The sequence below is a fragment of the Pan paniscus genome, chromosome 9 (genome assembly GCF_029289425.2).
Source record: "Pan paniscus chromosome 9, NHGRI_mPanPan1-v2.0_pri, whole genome shotgun sequence".
Lineage (NCBI taxonomy): Eukaryota > Metazoa > Chordata > Mammalia > Primates > Hominidae > Pan > Pan paniscus.
Window position 1 is genome coordinate 85,840,389 of NC_073258.2, and position 22,427 is coordinate 85,862,815.

A 22,427-nucleotide genomic window follows, 5' to 3' on the forward strand; every position below is an offset into this window, starting at 1 on the left:
TACCCCTTAAGTTAAGACTATATCAAAAATATTCTGCCCAGGATGTTCCCATGAGATTTGATGGTACTGACCATCCCCCGCTTACCCAGCCAAATCCCTACATCCTGCCTCTGGCCATTTTGGTTTTACAGGCTCTGCAGATTGTGCTGCACTTCAGGGAACATGGCTTTGTTTAGCCCTGAAGGAGGGGATAATGAGGGAAGAGGTGAGAATCACCTAGTGCTGTAAAAATCAATGTTATTGACTGCTGGACAAAAGGAAAAGGAAAACAGCCTTGCTGACTGCAGTGGACTGGAAGGAAGGGAGGAAATTGGAGGTGGGCAGCAGATCTTCCTAATGAGAATGGGCAGACATCCCTGACTGAGTGATTAAAGATCAACCGCCTTGTCTAACCAACCTCTACCCTCCTTCAGCCTCTACTGCTCCAAACATTTCTGCAAAACTATCTTCCAAATTGTTTATAAGAATGAAAACAATGTTTTAGGCCTAAGGGAAAAAGTAAGTGCTATACTGGTGAAGCTTCAATTTTTCTTTAATGTATTTTGAATTTTTCTTATCTGCTATTTTCATTACCTGAATTTTTTTCTTGAACTAGTCAAATGCTTTCCTAGAAATTTGTATTATAAAATTTTTTAGACGGAATGATTTTTTTTACTTCAAATCAAATTAACTTTAATAAATAAAAATTTAATAATTCATTATTACCCATTACATACAGACACAAATAACATTTCTTATTAATGACTCTGGCCCTTGTACAGAATACAGTGTTTAGCCCATAAGAGAGACTCAATTAATGTTTACTTTTAACAAATGAACTGGAAAAGATAGAATTTGGCCAGGTGCAGTGGCTCACGCCTATAATCCCAGCTGTCAGGGAGGCAGAGGCAGGAGGATAGTTTGAGCCCAGGAGTTCGAGACCTGCCTGGGCAATATAGCGAGATTCCCTTCCACAAAAAGGAAGAAAAAACAACAACAACAACAACAACAAAAGATACAGAATTCACATTCTGGTAAAGAAAAGCAGATATAAACATCTCCAAAACAAGGGATATACTAGTGTTACACTAGTAATGCAAAGTGTATTAAGTGTTACACTAGAAGTACAAAGTAATAAATGTATAGAAAACAAAGAAGTTCCATGTTAGAGAAGAAACTAGATGGCAGGGTCTGGAAGGACAAGACAATTATTATGTAGAGGAAAGGAAAGGTAAATATTTTTCTGTACTGAAGTGACAGATTAAGCAAAAGCAATTAGAATGAAAAATAATTATTAATATTTTTATAATATTCTAGAATTTACAAAGTAATCCCACATGTTATATTGTTTATGCTTCATAACAACCCAATAAGGTGCAATGTTAATACTTTGTTGTTTTAAGGCATCTTTCTTGGACAGAAAAGATTATGTGGAGCTCTTTCCCTTGTGAAATTCATATTTAATTTGTAAAGTTATAAATTCAAAAGCCTACATGTTGCTTAACTTTTAAATTTTAATTCATAATTGTACTGTTTTACTTATAAATCTATCAAGTTTTTTACAATCATCATTAAGGGAGTTTTATGACTTAATTATATCCCATTAAATATTTTAACCTGTATTTATAAATTTAATATATTAAAATTTTAAAAGCATTTTATCTAAACAACAAAAAACTTCTCAATTATTTGATTCTTTTAAATCTAATAAATATTAATAAAACAAAGTGTGAACATTTTAAGCTTTTTTACATGTTCCAATACAACTTACAAATGATTAGGTTTTTAAAATATCTTTAATCTTAAAATTGCAAGTCAAAATCAATTCCTTGACATCCAAACACCGATCTGTTAAATGTTCTAATCTGGCAAATTATCTTTAAAAACACAAATATATATAAATCCGAATGTGTACAAATATCTTAACATAAAAATATTAATTAAAAAGTTTACTTTCCTCCATTATTCTGTAATTAATCTAAATCTTTTCAGGATTAGTGACCTCTATGCACCAAAGAAACAATTAATGCAAACTTTGTGATTGGTTTCCCAAGCAATTTGGGGAGTGGTTATATTTAGATGATTACTATTGTATATTATGTAGAGGTCTTGGCTGGGAGATATGTAACTGCCGATATTGCAGTTAATTTTTTTCATCTCCTCAACTGTAAGACTAAGCATCATTTTATCATCAATATCCCAAAATTTTACAAAGGAGTTAGGTCCTAGCCCATGTTCTTGGGATCCAAAGTATACCATAAGGAAATGTTCAGCTACATAAGCCAGTTTGAGATAACCACCAAATTTAAAGCTAACCTTCACTGCTTCAGTTTAACATTTCCTTGGCTTTCACAATTTATTTATTTATTTATTTATTTATTTATTTATTTATTTATTTTAAGACGGAGTCTCACTCTGTCGCCCAGGCTGGAGCACAGTGGCGCGATCTCGATCTCGGCTCACTGCAAGCGCCACCTCCTGGGTTCACGCCATTCTCCTGCCTCAGCCTCCCGAGTAGGTGGGCCTACAGGCACCCGCCACCACGCCCGGCTACTTTTTTGTATTTTTTGGTAGAGACAGGGTTTCTCCGTGTTAGCCAGGATGGTCTCGATCTCCTGATCTCGTGATCCGCCCGCCTGGGCCTCCCAAAGTGCTGGGATTACCAGCGTGAGCCACTGCTCCCGGCCTTTACTGAAATATTTTAACATCTTCTGAATGAATCTTGCATATATCTGGGGCTTTTTTTGTCTAAAGCCTTGCTCATGATACAAGGTAGATTCTTATCATTACTAATCATTTCAATTACACCATCTTGAAATTAAGCATCAGAAAAACTGATTTGCTCACCTAGAAGCATTGCAGACTACTTTGTAAATGGAGATGACGGATTTTCAACCCAGGCTTTCTACCAAACACCCCAGTTTTTCCACATCTCCTATATGGCGTGAGCAGTGGATGGGAAGTATAGCTGGAATTGATTCTGGCTGTGTGGACTGAATGAAGTTACAGTAGGTCTCGCAGAAGGTAATGATGGAAAGTGACTGAGGCCATCATGAGGATGAAAATTTTGAAGGCAGTGAGAAACACATAAGCTCTTGAACAGAGAAATGGATGGCCAGTTCTTATCTGTATTTAACAAAAATAAGTCTGGTGCCAATATGGGGAGGACAAATTTGGAGAGTACAGAGGGAGATTAGGGAAGCCAGTCACAATGTTTCCCGGGGCAACACAGTGAGAAAAAATGAGAGCCTCCACTGAGGAAAGGAGAGGCAGAAAGAGACAAAGTAGAAGAAATTACAGGTAGATTCTACAGGATTTGTGGATTAATTAGCTCTCCATGGTCTCTGGAGAGTAAAAATGATTTCAATGTTTTCAATCTAAGTGCCTGGGAGAATAGTGATAGTAAGAAAATTGTCTGGTTGGCTTCTGTTTAAAACAATCATTAAAACCCCAGCTCAAAGCCATTATTTGGCAGGACTGGGTGTTGAGACAATGTTAGGAGACTAGCTAGAGAAACTTGTGCATGAAGTATGTATTTTTTCCCCTGTTAGAACTACAATGGCAATTATCCTTTTGAAATTCAGACTCACCATATATATTTTTTTCCCAACTGTATCTCATCTCAAAGCTATTCCAAGGTTACACTTGAAAGCTTTCTATCCTCTGCTGAAAAGTAATGGTCCAAGAAAAATAATGCTTTCAGTCCCTGCTTACCTGTATTTATTTACTTTTCAAAAAGAGAATAAAAAAGCTTCCCTATTATGCAGCCACTTTAAAAAGAAGCCTATGAATAATTATTAATGACATGACAATGTTCTTATCACATAGTATGAGCAAGAACACATGACAAATAATACATCTTAATCCAATAGACATGCATTCATATATAGGATAAAAGAATATACATTTCTATATATGAATAGCAAGGATATGAAGAAGTATACATTTTTGTCATTTTCTGTACTTCTATAATTTCTATAATAAACATGTATTACTTTTATGTTAAAAACATTGAAAAATATAATGCATTCTGACCCACTTAAAACTGATTCATTAGTTTACTTTTCCTAACGAGTCTGAAAAAGTGCAGTTCATAAATTAGTCAACTAAACATCCAACACAAATGCAAAGGGCTCTTTTATTTGCGCCAAGATTCAGAGGTCCATTTCAGAAATCTCCCTTACTCCCTCCCATCCAGGCTCACTGTAAACTCCTTTGGGCCAGTTTCCTCTTCCAATGTAAGTACTCCTTGAAAAATGAATTAGACACTTTTAAAATAAATAAATGTATGTGTACCTTTTTAAAGTTGTAAATCTAGTTATACCTATAGAAATAAATAACAAATAAATTTAAAAACTCAAAATAAGCCTCCCACTAGTCATCTAACTTTCATTTTAAAGAAAGGTATTCCCTTGGCTTCTTTCAAATTCTGCCTATTTTGAAAGTGCCAAAGTCTACACAGAAAGAAAAAACAAAACCTCCAGCTGAAATTTGAGAAATATTTAAGGCCAGACCCTCCCATGGTCAAATGACTTTTTATTTTATTGTCTACTTTTCTCTTGTCAATTCTCAAGAGCTAGGTTCCTCAAGACACAGTACAATATCACTTCATCGTGGGGAGTTTTATTACCATATTCACTGCATTAATACTAAGTGCAGATATTAGCAAATAGATTTCTTTCAATGGATGCTCAAACTTCAATTTGTTATGAAGTCTTCTAAGTATAAGCACCCCAACCCTGACCCCAGATCCATGGGAGAATATAGGTTATCAGGCCCATAAGAATTCTTCTGGGTCCTGGCTAATGAAAGAAACTGTGACACACTCAAGTCAGGGGAACCTAAGTCTAATAAGGGTGAGGAATGCCCAATGAAGTCATCAAAACCAAATGGATGCAAAGCAGTCCTTTCGAGGCACTGGCCTGTCCTAAGCATTGGTGCCGAGCCTAGCATTTATTGTGGTTTCACCAGTTACTTGCTGTGAGGCCCAGAACAAGGCTCTAAACCTCCATGGCCCAGTCCTTTCACATGTAAAAATAGGTTTAATAGAAAACTTTCTCTTGGGGTTATTGTGAAGATGAAATGAGTGATGTACACAGTGCCTGACTCATCATAAATACTAAACAAACATTAGTTATTATTATTAAGAATATTGAGGTATGTAAGTGGGTAGGCTAAATCCCAAAGGCCAGGGACAAGGAAGTAAGCACCGATCTATGAATTCCCAGATGAATATGCTAATCGGCAAATGAACCAGGCTATATGGAGAAGCCCTAGTGTTGGCTTCTTAGTGTTGTCTGACTGTTGTAATTCATCATCTTTTCATTTGCATATTCCTAATTGAGGTTGTATTTTTCTTAAGGCAGGGAACATGTTACAGTGTTTTTCAAATTATGAGTTATGACCCATTCTACACCCCTTCAAAGTCAATAAAGAAGGTTAATGAAAGAATCTTTTAAGCGGGTCAATATGAATTGTATTTCCCCAATTATTTTTCTGATTATAATACATTTAATCTTGACCAACATTATAAAAAAGAAAGAAATTGTTAAAAGTTGGAATGGAAAATATCACAATGCATAACTTTTGGTAAAAGTAAGTATTGCTTTTTAAAACATACTGAGTTGCAATTTTAAATTTATTTCTTGCTGCATGTTGCAATCCAGCATTTGGAAAATCTTTGGATCTATATGTTACTTAAGCAACTATTAACACATAGCAATTTCTGAACACACTTGAGAATTCCAAACATATGCTATATGACAGTGTTTTCCAAACTTGTTTTATGAATGGTTTACCTAGGGTCATTTTCAGATTCCCAGGCTGCTTTCCTAAGATTCTGATGCTGGAAACATACTATCATAATGAACATTAGAGAGGAAATTAATTAGAGATTAATTAATCTTAATTTTTCATTAGAGAGGAAACTCTCCTTGTTGTGCATCTATTCTTATTTGGTGGTAACACATCCAGTCCAAAGAGGTACTTTATAAAATATTTCCAGCTTTCTGAATGGCTAACATTCATTCATTCAGTCCATTATTTTCAAATATTTATTAATCATTTGTCATGTGCAAGGCAATGGGTACAAAAATACATATAAGAGACACAGTTCCTGCCCTCAAGTAGCTTATAGTTGACTCATTTAAGAACTAGGGCAGCATCCCCTGAGGATCAGAAGAACTGAGACCAAAAGAAAAGGAAATCATGAACGTATACATATGACTCAAATCTAGGGTAACCTACCTTCTAAAAATGTTCAGAGGATTAAGAAGCAGTAAAATGGCATGGTAATTACTTATCAAAGTATTTTTCTCTAATTAATACAGCAGAGCTGAAAACCCACACACCACACCTAAGGAGGACTCGATATCAGTGTCGAAAAAGACAAGAAGATAGATATCAAAAATTATAATTATATACAGAATTGAACAACTTGTCCCCAGTCCCACTGGCACCCATCTGATCTAAGTTTTCAACATATTTCCCCTGGATTACTGCAGGAACTTCTACCTGGTATCTCTGCTCCTGCCCTTGCTCCCTTAAAGTCTCTTTTCAACATAGCAACCTGAGTGATCCTATTTAAATGTTAGCTAAATGATGTGACCCTTCTGTTCAAAACACAGCTGGCTTCCCATCTCACTGGGAAAGTCCTACACGATCTTTTCACTGTGACATGCTCTTGACCTTTCTCTCTTCAGCCACACTGGCTTCTTAGATGTTCCCTAACATGCCAGGCAGGCTTCTAGCTCAGGGCCTTTGCATGTGCACTTTCTGTTACCTTTTCCAACGTGTATATTTTGTTTATGTGTTTTAGGTCTTTACTCCAAGCCATATTCTCAGTGAGACCTTCACTAACCATCTTATCTAAAACTCTAAACCAACCCATCCCCCAATGCACACTTCCAATATCCTTCCATGATTTTTTGACTTAGCACTTATCACTATGTACTATGTATTTTACTTAACTGTCTTATGTTCTACCTACCTCACTAGCAATAAGTTCTATGAGGGTAGAGATTATTGTCTGTTTTATTTTACCCTTTATTTATAACACCTAGGTCCGTGCCTGACCCATAATAGGTACCATATCAAATATTTGGTGAAGGATGAACGCAGAATACAAAAGAAAGCCTCAGGCCTGACTCTGGCCAACATGTATTAGAAAGAAGCCAAGAAAAGGAATGGCAAGGTCATGCTATGTAAGACATATGCAATTTTATAGTTTACTTAATTCCTTACCTAATTTTAAAAAAAGATTTGAGATGTCTGTAACATATTCATTGTAGTTTTCATATCTATATTATCTATTTAGGTAGATTGCTAAAAAGGTTTCCAGTGGAACAGACTTGGTTTAGAAGGTGACTTCACTGGCACTTAATATTTGTAATATTAGGCAAGTTATTTGTGTTCCCTAAACTTTAGTTTCCTCATATATAAAATAATAATGATCAAAATGCATAAATCTTAGGTCATTGGGAAGCATTTTGAGAAAATACATTCAAACTTGTTGATGTAGTCTAGGGTCCATACTAAGAGTTTGACAAATGGTAGCTATTATTGTTATTGTTCAATGTGTTGTTTTATCCTTTACTTATTAACTCCTTGTTTAATTTTTTAAGTTTTGAGTTAATGGGCTTTGTTAGAAATTGTAAATCTAACACGTTAAGTAGGCTTAGATATTATAAACCCAATATACCAAATTGGTGTCCAAATGGCTCACAACCATTTGGAGACCATACTAAAGGAGTCCAGTAAGGAACTAATACGTTATAGGTATCCTAAAAGAGATAGTTATTCAACTGGAACCCTAAGAGGTACCATCTCTGACTTGTTATGAGCCATAGGTGTTACTCGAACTGTCCATACATTGTGATTCATAATTCCAAGTCCTGCCTACAACAAATTATGTGTTTATTAAAAGCATCAATATGTGGGACACATCATAGGATCTAGCAAAGAGTAGGTGTCAGCAGCATAAGGAGACAGAGTTTCTGGAAGTTTCCCTTTCAATTAGTCCACTGATCATTTTTTGAATTCCTAAATATAAATAAACTGTAAGGAAAAAATCAAGAAAATAGTTTATAGCTCCTGTCTTCAAAATTCTTAAAATTTAGTTGGGGTGAGGGCAATACCCAAACATAAGCAAAATTAACTACCAGTATAAAATAATAATGCAAGTTATGATATAAGGCAGTATAAGATGTATTGCCATAAATGATGGAGAAATTGTACTCACTAAGTCAAAGGAGAGATAAAGCACTGGAGTTAGTGTGACTGGGTTCCAGTTCTTGGAAGATAGATATAGACACCCTGTACTGTTTATTAAAGGAAGGACAGAATTTAGACAAATATGGTCAATGCAGAGAAAGGATTCCCATCACAGGAAAACAACTCTAGAAAATGATCGGGGCAGAGAGGGTGGGGTGTTTGGAAAAGAGCAATTTCACTGAATAAACCTGGTGAAAATTAGCATGATAAATGTCTGAATTCTAGAGTGTTTAGGCTTCAATAAATTGTTTTAGTGTGAATTATTGACTCCCTCCAAACTAGCTGTACAACCTGGCTGAGCAGATCCAAAAGAGTATGTGACTTAGTGTAAGTGGTTTGCAATTGGCAAATCCAGTACTATTCAAACTGAAGCCTATATGACTTCAAAGGCTATGAGGTTTTTTCTTCCTTTTTTTCTTTCTCTCAAAATAATTTAACCAGCATTAAGATAAACAAATAATCTGAAAAGAAGCTGAGTGAATAAAAAAGAAATGTGAGATTCGCTTAATGCATTCATTTAAAGTATCTTTTGAGTACCTACTGTGTACTTAGCATTGTTCTTTGTGCTGATGATATAAAGGTGAACAAAACAACTAGAACTCCAGGTTCCATGGAGCTAACATGTGAATATGTATATATGTCATTGTGATGGTTATTATGGTGGGACAGGAAATATTATACCTAAATGTGTTTCTAATTAATTATAGCCATATTTTAATTGAGCCCAATTTCTAATGTGATTCTTATTGAAGGCAACTCTGAAGCCTTACTGCTACTTGGTGGTCTTCATTTTCTCAATGATGAGTTAATTTGATCGAGTTATTACTATAGTCTAAGAACTTTTTATAGTGTTCACATGCCTTATCTAACTTACTGCTTATAACAGCTAAGAGCTATTATTAAACCTTTTTTACAGATGAGAAAAAACTAAACTTTCTTAAGCTATGCAATAAATGGGGAAGACAAGTTCAAATGTAGTTCTTTTGAAATCCCAAAAATCCATGCTTTAAAACCATTCTGTTACACTCTTTTTCTTAAAAGTTATTGTACTTATGCTCAGTAAATTTTAAAAATAAAGGAGCAGAATTCTTGAATATATGCAGTAGGCAGCAGGATTTACTCTAAAGAGTAATAAGTCAACGCTCAAGAGACTCTGCTTCTGACACACTGTGGAACAGAGTAACTAGTCATTTCCTCTCTCTACCTTAGTTTTCTTACCTGTGCTATAGGTCTAATACTTGCAATTCATATTTCAGGGATTGTGGGTTTGTGAGTGTACATGTGGGTATGTTTGTAGTAGCAATGAAAAAAGGGAAATAGTGCGATGAGGAAGATAAAGTTATTTAGAAAATTATCGTCAGTATCATTACCTTCAAAAATTGATCCATTTCCAAAGACAAAATGATACAGACATCTGATGCAACAAGCTTCCTGCATATTTTCTCATTAAAGAGGCACTTTTCCTATAATATAGACAATTTCAGATGGAAACTGAACTGTGTACGTGATGATCACATTGCTTCTTTTTAGTGAGTAGACTAAAACTAAATTGTATTTTGTAAAACTATATCATATTTTGTAAAAAGTTAAAATAAAAACCCAAGCCAATGTAATGTGAACCTTTATCAAACTCTATTTAAAACTAACAAGAAAACACAGGACATAAATAATGGACATTGATTAGAAGTTTTCATTCATTTCATTTCCTTCTGTTGAAAGCTCTCCTTCCAGAAAATAGGTAGCAAAGTAAAACAATTTACAAAGAGTTAGATTGTGATGACCACTCAGTCAATTCTCACAGCATTGGTTTATCTTTCTTTTATGATTTACCCATTATTTCACTCTTCAGCCTTGTAAGAACCCATGTTCTAACCATTTCAAACTATTTGCAGCTCTTTGAAGTGCTCTGCTTCTTAGCTCCATGCTTTTGCCACTCCCTTTACCCAGCATGCCTTCCTTACTCCAAGATGCTTGGCAGAAGTCCATTAGCTGTCAAGATTCAACTTAAAAGTGACCTCACAGCAAAACCTTTCTTGATTAGTCCAGGTAAAATTAGCCTGTGATTTTGTTTGTTTGTTTTGTTTGCTTGTTTCTTTCTCCTACAACAAACCCTGCATAGATGCCCATTATGGGTCAGAAATACTTCAAAGCATTTATTTGTTTATAGTCTGTGTCTTTTTCCGACTGGAAGCTTCTTAAAAGCAAGCACTGTTTCTATCTATCCTAGTTTCCAAGACTCTAACATAGTGCATAAATCATAGATGTCATTCAAAAAATTGTAATAGATGAATGAATAAATGGTGACCCAGGAGTCACATTCTGATGTTTGTAAATATGTGTGTGTGTGTGTGTGTGTGTGTGTCTATACTAGTGGTCCAGATTCAATGACTTGTTACATAAAAATATATGAAATATCTTAAAACATACCACTCTCAATAAAATTCTTTGTTATATTTTATAAAGGTCCAATTAACAAAAAAGTTTATTCTAGAATAAAAGATCATGACATTAGTGGTCTATTGTGTGCAGAGAAAAAAAGACGAAAAATGTTTCTATCCTTTGAATTTTAACCATCTTAAAGTTTTGGATAACTGTAACAAGAATCATGTTAAATCATGTTAAAACATGAGAAACTATATACCATAAGAGAGAATTCAACAGAACCAAGTGATAAGTAGTTCTTGTAACAATAGAAATAAAAGCAAACACTTTTAAAATGTAATATAAATAAAATAAAACAAAAGTCAAAATAGATAAAAATATTAGATGAAACTTGATTGCATCAATGTGATAAAATAATAGACCGCAAATGAACTGCAAACTCTTTGGCAAAACTTGCTGTCTCAGAAAGACAAGATAACCCTAAAATATTATGAATTATCTAAGGAAGTGCAAGAGCTAATTACTGAAAAGGTAGAAGCATAATTCAAATTAAAACTAATCTACTCAAAGGAAGGTTATATATGCTGTTTGTGGCAATGCATATGGTCTCAATTTCTATCAATCAATACATAAGAAGTATATCTCAGTACAGATTAGCCAAAGTACTAGGAATTTATTATTCAAAAGTAATCTGAATTTAGTTAAGATATTGTTAGTGAAGCTTTTATTACTTTGCTTATGAATTTAAATGAGAAAAATGTAAAGCTAAATTCATAAAGATGACTGTTAGTAGGTAAGAGTAAAAAGAAATTTCCCAAAGCCCATTATGAAAGGAACTTTGGACTTAAGTTTTCCTGCACTTCCAAAATATAACAATGAAATAGCAAAACAATTGTTATCTCTTTATCTAAATTATTTATGGAGCTTCCTCTGAATAAAGTACTTTTCTCCTTTCAAAAAGATGAGGAGGGAAAACATTTACAATTTACTGAGTTTACAAAACAATGCATGTCATACCCATACTTTGGAACAGAAGATGATAATAGAGAAAATCCAAGATGATATTTGGGCACACTTTTCATATTTTTAATTATTTTTTTCATGTTGTTTACTGTCTACATCTTATACATGGAGGAAAATTGACTGCTAAAGTTCATTTTAAAAGTAGTAAAAAGCAAATTCTATAGAACTCTGCAAAATGATCCACAGAATGCTTCCAGGTTGTAGTTGTAAAAGAATTGGTCATCAAAACATAAATACCTACCTGTTTGAAATTCAAATAGAAAACAGAAAGGCTTACAAAAGAGTGAGCAGCAGGGAGTTCTTTAATAAAACTTGCAAACACAGAAAATGAAACTTTAGTACCCAGACACATTAAAACACTCCCCTAGTAAAATAAAAAGGGGAAACACTTTATATTGACTTTAAAAAAAAAAAAAAAGATTCCTATTTTAGGTTGTCTTAACTGCCTCTTAATTATTTTTTCTCAAAGGCAATCACTTTCCTTTTGGACTTGTTTCTCCAAGAAATATAAGCTTAAACTGTTAACCAAGGATGTAATTCACTTAAATTATGCAACTGGAATTCCACAGCTGGTCTGGCCGGCTCAGTGCTGAATGAACACAGTGTCAGAAAACCTTCTCAATAATAATGCCCTGTTCGTGACAAGGGGTAAATCTCCCAAACTTGGGCTCAACTTCAGAGGCTCATTAGCTACAGCAAGTGAATGTCAGTGGGGTGACAACAGCGGGACAGCAGCGCCCACGCAGCTGAAGCAACCAGCCCACCCAGAGCTGACGATTTGTATAATCAGTATCACCAATTTCCAGTGAAAATCATTTGTTGATATGCACAGGATGGTCAGGTATCCCACAGATCACATCTAATGCCATTACAGTCACTAGATTTAACCCCCCGGCTCTTAAACAATTCAGCTGCAAGAACACAGGAAGCTCACAGCACTTTTTAAAAGAAAGACAAAATCATAATTAAAAGCATGCTTTATAGCTTTTTACCTTCTCTGATTTCTTGGTTCCGGCCTACCTAAATAATTTTCATCTTTTCTTCCCCCCTCTCCACCCCCCAACTATGAGCGTGAACCTGAATTACAAACAGTTAAACCTGAAGGTCACTTCACAGCAGCGTTCCAACATGCTCCCCCAGCGAGGCTGCACGGCAACAATAAAACAAAGCCTTTGCAACCACCTGTAATAATCTGCCTGCTCAGCCAGCAATCTGAAAAGTCCTGAAGCTACACAAGGTAGACATTTTCTGCAGCTGGTTTAACATGTATATTGTGCCCAGTTGCCGGCTCGCCTCCTCTTACCTTCACGTTAGTCCGGAGTGCACAGTAACATGCAAAGAACATTGCAGTAAATAAGGAGCATATGGACCGGTATTCAGCTTCTCAGCACAGCGCAAGCCCCACACACACGATCCTGGGCATGTGCTACTAAAGAGCATCCGTTCCCTCTGTCAGTTTGAAAATGCATTGATCTCTGTTTTCTCTGACTACAAAACGACATGTCTTGAAGGCACTGAGTGAGAGCTCAAAATCTCTTCATTGGCTATATATAGCATTATGCCCAGTAATTTCAATTAGATGAGAATTCAGCGTCTGAAAGTTAAGACCTCAGTTGCTTTTCCTTCTAGCATTTTAAATCACTGGATTAAAAAAAAAAAGAAGAAGAAGGAGGGGGGAATGAGCTCACTCAGGAAGGAGGGGGGGAAAGGTGAAGAATTGAAATTTAACCAATGAGTTACTTATATTTCTGGAGAGCCCCGGTGTTATCCTATTAAATACTTTACAATGGGATCGCATCGCAGACTGTAAATGAAGAGGAAACCCTTCTTCCTTTGGAGGTTTAATATGAGCTCTGCACTATATTCCAGGCTATTCTGGTGCAGCACCCTGTTTGGCAAATACTACAAATCACTGCAAGCATGTCTCATTCTGCTTCTCCATGTGGAATAGGACCAGGACCAAAGGATCATTGTCACATAAAGTCCCCTAAAATGTGAACTGGGTTCCTCTGGGGTGATCTGTGGTTAAAGGACTGAGAAGTACCACCTTCTCCTACTTCCCTGCCCTGTTACATCTTTTAGAGCTATCTAAAGTTGCCAGACTCCATAATAAAATGATGTGGCCAATTTTCCAAAACTATGTTTTATTGGTACATGACAATCAGTAATGAGATGGGGTTGAAATGGAGACAGAAGATTTCAGGGGATAACATAACCTCAGATTCAGTAGCAACTGCTGCTGAATGTAAAATGTTCAGCAGGCTCCAGAAGGGAGAGATCAAGAGAGAAAAATAAAAGCTTCTGCCCCTATAACTCCATAAGGAAAAAAAAAAATTAAAAACATCCGTCAGATCCTTCTGTCTGTTGTCATTCCTGTCAGGCACCGGATGCTGCAAATTAACTCAATTTTTACTTAATCAAAAGGACAAAGTACAATTTAGGGTGCTATACCCTTATTTCCAGCCTTGGGAAGCCGATTCTCAGCTAGAATTCTAAAGCTATCTGGCAAAATGCAAGCAGAAATGAACAGTTCTCACTGCAGCAAAAATAGTGGGAGGAAAAAAAGTGGTTATGTCTTTGCCACGATGCTCCCCATCAGCTTCCAGCAACAGGGAAGATCAGCATAACTCACTAGAAAAAGCTGCAATGACTTTTAGGATCTTTCTTTAATATGCTTTGCATAAGCCACCTCCCCTCTGGAGCCTGCAGAAGTGCTGAAGCACCATCAGAGTTACTGGGCATTTCTCCTGGGCAATGAGGTGAGGCAGCTTCAGGAGGAAGAAAGGTATTTCAGGGAGAGAAATTAAAGGAAGAAGAAAAGCAGGATTTTCTATTTCTCTCTTAATGACAAGCATTCAGAAAGTGTCGTCAGTTCTGACTAAATAGCTATTTTGGGCTGTCATTGTTTGTGCCTTTTTTTAGGAAGAAAAAGGCAGTCTTATCCTAAGCTGGAGATCCTTTGGCAACGTAAGAGAAGGCAGCCACTTATTTTGATTTCCAGTTCCGTCTGTCTTAGGAGCCTAGGTAATTACAAATTATAAGCACTTACAACACAACCAGTGACTTCCAGGACATTAAAAAAATCGACATGGATGCCCAGCTCTCATCATTCCACAACTTTTTTTACGGACTTTAAATGCAAAACTAAGTATTTCAGTTAATAACACTTTCCCCTCCCAAGGTTATAGCAGGTCACATTTCCTGCAGCTCTTCCTAATAAATGAACCCAAATATAACAACTCAATGCTATGCAAAACATAGAAGAACTTAAAAATGCCTTTCTCCACTGAGGATTCAGAGGAACTTTTAAAAACCTACTTTATTCAACCTGTGAATAAGTACCATTTTTTTTCCATTAGAAGTTGGGAAAAGGAAATTTACATATTTTATTAATATTATTTTAGTAGTTGCCAGGATATTTGGATGGCCCAGGAGAGAAAGACCAAAAAGAACTGGAAAATGTTACAAATCTCAGAACAGCTCGCAAGCAAGGATTAAATGAAACAAGTTACAGGTGAAGAAGTACATGTAGGTTTCCCTGTCAAGGCTATCAGGGAGGACTTCTAACAGGGCTTTAGATACCATTTTAATGTGTATACATTTTTTTAAAAAGGCCCTTAGCCTTAAAAACTTCTTTAAAACACCTGAGTATACCTGTCTAGCCTACAAAATCCCAGGGCTATACCTGTAGATTTACTGCCTAATTTTCTTAAGTGGACTAGGATAGCCAACTTACTATTCTCATTTTATAGATGCAGGAAATGGGGCATTAACTACAATGGCAATGTCCCACTAAAGAATATTCCATATTTTAAGGCAAGGAATTCAGCAGAACAGTATATGTGCAAGAAGAATAACATTTGCTATAGTAGAAGAAAGTTATAACTGCCTATGCATATTTTTGTAGGCAATAGAGTAAGTCTAGGCTTCCATACTGCAAGTGAGTAGTCCTGGAAAATCACTTCCATGCCAGATTCCCATTTGTAAAATGGGGATAACATGTATCTCATAGTGTCCAATGAGAATATTAATGATGAACCCTGCCATCAAAATAAACTCTGGAAGGATCAATGATTTAAGTATAAAAATTGAAACTGTAAACATATTAGAAGAAAACACAGATTTGGTTTTGCATAATATTGGAATACAGGAGCCTGAAGCCATGCAAGAAAAGATAGACAATTGTGACTATATGAAAATATAAAACTTCTCCTTGGGTAAATTATACACAATGACAAACAACAAACTGGGAAACTATTTACAACACATTCCATTGGGAATTGTTTTAATATACAAAGAACTTTCACAAATCACTAAGAGAAAATATAAAACTGAATGAAGCACTCAAAGAACATAAAGTAGCAATTCACAAAAAGACCACAAAACACATTTAAAATGCTCAACCTCATATTTAAGAAAAAACATAAAAGTTAGAAAAGGTTATTAAAATTGACACATCAAGTATTTATGGAGATGCATTAATTGGTAAAAACTTTTTGGAAGGTAGTTTGGAATTATCTATCAAATATTTAAAGAGGCAAATTATGATTGATGTAGCGATTCAACTTTCAGGAATTTATCCCAGATATATGTGTGTATGTGTATCTAAAATATCCATCAGTATGGAATTTATTTCTTTAAATTACAGTTTATTCATAACATAGGAATATAAGATATATATACATATTCTTATGTGGAAAGATGTCCAAGTTATATATAATATTATATGTAAAAATAAGTTTGCAAAAGAACTGATATTGTGTGAGGCTATTTGTATTTGTATATTTACATACACTTGTAGGGAGAGGTGTGGGGTGTGTGTGTGTGTCTGTGCATGTGTAAAATTTTAACAGTGTTGCTATTGGCTTAGGAAGGGATGCATGACAGTTTTCATTTTATACCTCTATACTATAGGAAATCATTCACAATGAACAACTTATCCAACTATCCCCTGTCAGTAAATGAGAGAAATACAGATATAGGGAAGAAGGAAATACTAGAAACTGTGAGGGGATTTACCCCATTGCACTCCATGAGCAAAAGTCAGGGAATGATTGTGAGAGGAGAAATAAGAATCTATCAATTTCTGAATTGATCTTAGATCTGAGTGTCTCTCTGAATGTGAACATCTCCCAGTAATGCATGTAATTCTAGTGTGTATGTTTGTTTTTCTTAAAGCATGACCCTTAAATACAAGCCAACTACCTTGATTCCCAAATGGAAAAAGTGACTATCAAGAAAATTGGACTAGTTGATTTTCACCTTATGCACTGAATTTAAACCTATCTACATATATTTGGCTTGTATTTTTAACAGTGGGCATGTAATACTTTAAAAAATATAACCTGGATTATAAAAAAAGTTTTCAATATTAAAGCAATATGCAACTACAATTTGTTACAAATATAATAATAGCAACACCCTCTTTTAATATGGACAAATAATTCATATTGCTAGGCATCTTTTTCCTAATCTATAAAATAAGGAGACTGGACTATCTAGTTCTTATAGGTAGATAGAGTAGTTTTGTTAGATACCTTGCTTTTTGTTTTGTTTTCTTTAGATAGGACAAATTAGGTAAGTTTATATGTTAAGGATTCTCTAGATTGTACTACAGGCCAATTAAGTCAGAATTTCTGAGGGTGGGAATCAGGAATCAGTATTCTATAGAGCTCCCCAAGTGATTCCAGTGTCCAGCTAGGATTGAGAATTACTGCCTTAGAGCAGGGGTCAGCAAACTGATTCTGTAAATGGCCGGATAATAAATATTTCAGGCTTGTAAGCCATACAATCTGTCACAACTACTCGATTTTAATGTTGTAGAGAGAAAGTAGCCTACATAAATATCTACTTAAACAGACATTATATAATGTGTTCCAATAAAACTTTATTATTGATAAACATTAAAATTGAATTTCATATAATGTTCACGTCAGAAAATATTATTATGATGATTTTTTAACCATTTAAAAATGTACACAATTTCTTAGCTTGTAATTTGCCAACTTTTTTCTCTAAAGTCTAGAGCAGTGGTACTCAAAGTGCAGTCTTTGGGCTAGGTGCATCAGTATAAGTTAGGAATTTGTTAGAAATAGAAATTCTCCATACCTCAGACCTACTGAATCAAAAACACTAGGTATGTGGCTCAGGTATCTGTGTTAACAAGCCCTCCAGGTGATTTTCAAGTAAGCTAAGGTTTGAGAATCACTGCTCTGAAGAAAGAGAGGAAAATTGATGGCTTTGGCTCTCACAAAAAAATAGGAAGATATCAACTCCAGAGCACAGGTATAAAAATTAACTTTATACAAGAGGAAAGTATAGAAAACAAACAGAAGGTAATTTCTGTTGTAAATGAGATAATTTTAGAGTGGAGGCTAAAGATTTTGAGATGGATGCCACTTGAGAAAGGAACTATATAATACCTGATAATTTAGAATCCTTTCTCTCTTAGAAACTCTAACAGCTCTTGGGCCTTTGAGTCAAAAAATAAAATAAAATAAAAACAGACCTTGGTTTAAATTCCTTTTCTTGCACTTGCCAGCTGTGTGACCTTGGGTAAGTTACATAACTTCTCTCTGCCACAGAGTATTCCTCTGTAAAATAAAGGTAACAAATCTACTTCATAGGGATGTTGTAAGAAGTCAAATATATAACTTGTGCACATTGCTAGTCCCATTACCTAGAACATGGTAAATGTAATAAGTGGTAGTTTTTAGTGAAAAGAGAACTGAAATGATAGAGGTAAAGGTAAAGGTAAAAAGGTGCTATCATTCCTTTTGACTGGCTTCTTTTAAATACCTAGACGATTCTTTCAGGGGTTTGTAGATCATCTAGAACTTCCCTAGTATTTCCAGTCAGCCATAAAGAGGATTCTCAGAAAGATTGGCAATCTCATTATAACCCCTGAATCAATTTACTATTATTGGAATTTCTTGCATCCTCCTTGGGATTTTCCTGAGATAATAATAACCAATTTACAAATTAAAAATCATTTCAGAGCTTCTCAGAAATTTCCACAAAAGTATCCCTAAAGTCATAAGATAATGCATTTATATACCTGGAAGTGTATAAAAATATATAAAATTGGATGTCATTTTGTTTCATTTCTTATCTTAAAAAATGATATAAATTTAACAAGCCAAGAAGGCTATGCAATACTTATAATACTCTCTGATATGTGTGTGTGTGTGTGTGTGTATATATATATATATATATATATATACACACACACACAGTAATATATATATTACTGTGAATGCCTAGGGGTAGGGGTATTCTTGCCTCAGCTCACAAGTAAACATATATCCCATTTGATTTTTGATCCTCACACAAGCCCTAAAGATACTGTCACCATCCCCTGGTGTCCAGTGAGGAAAACTGACACAGTGATTAAGCAAATTATTCAGATTTATACAGAAGCTAGAGATGGAACTCCAATACTAAGTCTTTTAATTGTAGAGCCTAGAGGAAATTTCTCAAGACCCCAGTGCCTATACAGTGGTTGATTAACTCTCTCACACAAAACAGTTCTTTTATATATAAATATGTTTAATATTCTACTTACAACCATGATAACAGATAATATAACCTACTTTTACATGGAATTTAAAAACTCAACATAACATATGATATAAAGAATTAAACTTAAAGTTGAAATTAAAATAAAGTATACTTCAATGGCAATACTCAGGCAAAATTCCATCAATGGCATAATTAAATGGGCAGGTGCTTGCACCCACATGTATAGACAGACACAGGTATATTGAATTGGCTACACAAAGCTTAAAAGCAGCACTGCTATCAGTGACACAATATTCTGAACTGTTGAAAACTTTTGGTAAAGTTCTGAGTAAAACAAAGAACATTCTTCCCTTATATCAGAAGGGAATTTCTTATAGAGAAATTGCATTATTGAAAACTTCAGTGTATATCAACTTAATGCAAGAGATGCTTTGTGTTAAACACATAAAACGAAGTATGATTCCAGGCTTAGGAAATTTTATCAAGTATCTAATATAAATTAATGTCCAGTAAGATATTTAAAGAGGGTAGTACTGGCCTTAATGAGAACCACTTGAACGCACAGCCTGAGAGTAAATGTAGATTTAGGAATACATAGTTGCAAAGATTTTTTTAAATTCCTTACCACAATTACTCACCACCCTGTACCAAGGAAGTTCTACATGTACTTTCAGAGTGTAAAAAGCCTACTCTTCTGGATAAGAGAAAAATCTAAGAATGAGTGCCTCACAAGCAATCACACATTCTAAATTAAAAGACTGAAAGGACAATGGAATGGACATAACTTAACCAATACAGAAAAAAAGCCTTCAGGGAGTGACCATCTCAAAATCCTGTTACTCCTTAATGGTTGGATCAGAGGCTATCTTTTTATGAGATCAGCCCCCACAGAGTCTTTTTTCTGAATGCCTTCAACATGTATTATTTGTATTGCCCAATTTAGTACCTGATTATACAGTGTCTTGTATTGTTCTCTTATTGCCTTTTGTGCCTAAAATTCATCTCAACCCCACATTAAGCACTTCAAAAGTAAAGGACAACTATGAGCTGGAAAATAGTTCCCTTGAGCACATAGTATTGTTAATTATTCTTCATGAACTGACAGATCGATGAGCAGCTGGAAAAAAATTAATGAAAAACCTCAAAAAGGCTCCAACACTGCCTGATAATCCTACCCTGTTCTTTGAACAACCTCCTCCATCCTCTTTTGAAAGGCGATTTCAAACATTCTCCACTCTCCTCAAACCTCACACCTTCCTCCATCCTCATTCCACTTAGTAGATAGTTGCCTTCTACTAAGAAGAAAACAAAAACAAAACAGAGAAAACAAAAGCCAACACAAAAGTCCTCAACGTTTACCACAAAATAAAAGAAAAATCAGTGACTGTCCTTCCTTCTTTTGATCCTCTCAGTGTATGTTCCCCTCTCATCAAGACTGGATCTTTCTCTCTTCGTGATCCTCCTTATGACAATTGAAATTCATGTGCAAGACTTTCCCATCTAAAAACAAATGCAAAACAATAACTACTTCCTCTAATCACAGTTCCACATCAAGCTACTACTATCCTTCCTCATTCCTTGACACACAACCTTTTTAGGAAAGCCAGCCCCTCACTCTCCATCCATTTCCTCATTTTCCACACTGACTCTGACTTCTTAACACATTGATTTATGTCCCGTCCCCAGCCCCTTAAAATTGGGCATCACAACCAACATGTCACTTATTTAACTTTCACTTCTCTATCTTCACCCTCACCCTCCACACTTCTGGGCAGATTCCAAACAGCTGTGCTTCCCCTCCTCTTGAAACACCCTTACCCTATCGCTTCTGACCTTAGGTTTCCCCACCACAACCTTTCAGTAATTTTTTTTAATTTTAAGTTCAGGGGTGCATGTTGAGGTTTGTTAATAGGTAAACTTGTGTCATGGGGGTTTATTGTACAGTTTATTTCATCACCCAGGTATTAAGCCTAATATCTATTAGTTACTTTTCCTGATCCTCTCCCTTCTCCCACCCTTTATTTTCTGATATATAAAATTGAATGTCTTTGTGTCATTCCCCTCTATGTGTCCATGTTTTCTCATCATCTAGCTCCCACTTGTAAGTGACAGCATGCAGCATTTGCTTTTCTATTCCTGTGTTAGTTTGCTAAGGATAATGGCCTCCAGCTCCATCCATGTTCCTGCAAAGGACATACAATTGTTCATTTTTATGGACGCACAGTATTTCACGTACTACATGAAGAAAACGTACCACATTTCTGCAATGAACATATGCAGCCATGTGTCTTTATAATAAAATGATTTATATTTCTTTGGGTATATAGCCAGTAATGGGATTGCTGGGTTAAATGGTATTTCTGTCTTGAGGTCTTTGAGGAAATGCCACACTGTCTTCCAATATGGTTGAACTAATTTACTACTTTACTCTCCTAGCAACAGTGTATGTGTTCCTTTTTATCCACAACCTTGCCGGCATATGTTATGTTTTTGACTTTTTGATAATAACTATTCTCACCAGTGTGAGATGGTATCTCTTTGTGGTTTTGACTTGCATTTCCCTAATAATCAGTCATGTTGAGCTTCTTTTCATGATTGCTGGCTGCACATATGTCTTCTTTTGAAAAGCGTCTGTTCATGTCCTTTGCCCACTTTTTAATGGGGCTGTTTGCTTTTTTTCTTGAAAATTTGTTTAAGTTCCTTACAGATGCTTATTATTAGACCTTTGTTGAATGAATACTTTGCAAAATTTTTCTCCCATTCTGTAGGTTGTCTGTTTACTCTGTTGATGGTTTCTTTTGCTGTGCAGTAGGTCTTTAGTTTAATTCATTCCCATTTGTCAATATTTGCTTTTGTTGCAATTGCTTTTGGCATCTTTATAATGAAATCTTTGCCCATGCCTATGTCCTGAATGGTACTGCCTAGGTTTTCTTCCAGGGTTTTTATAATTTTGGGTTTTACATTGAAGTATTTAATCCATCTTGAGTTAATTTTTGTATATGGTGTAAGGAACAAGGTCCAGCTTCAATTTTCTGCATGTAACTAGCCAGTTAGCACCATTATTTACTGAATAAGGAATCCTTTCCCCATTGCTTGATTTGATTATTTTATTTTATGTTCCGGATACATGTGCAGAACATGCAGGTTAGTTACATAGGTACACGTGTACCATGGTCGTTTTTTGTACCTATTGACCTGTCCTCTAAGTTCCCACCCCTCACCCCCACCACACAACAGGCCCTGGTGTGTAT

General features: G+C 35.3%; 1 protein-coding gene across 10 annotated transcripts in view; it reads right to left on the minus strand.

Moving 5' to 3' along the window:
- DLG2 (discs large MAGUK scaffold protein 2) overlaps positions 1-22,427 on the minus strand; it is a 2,166,992-nt gene that overhangs the window by 1,455,778 nt on the left and 688,787 nt on the right. For 2 of the 10 annotated variants that reach the window (XM_034934124.3, XM_034934123.4), the window contains exon 1: positions 12,959-13,308. The exons of 7 other annotated variants lie outside the window; for them this stretch is intronic. In XM_034934124.3, the coding sequence (XP_034790015.1) occupies positions 12,959-13,000 (42 nt within the window). In that variant the 5' untranslated portion in view covers positions 13,001-13,308. Of the gene's footprint in view, positions 1-12,958; positions 13,309-22,427 lie in introns of those variants that run through there. One more of the 10 variants, XM_057299341.2, reaches the window with a different exon arrangement.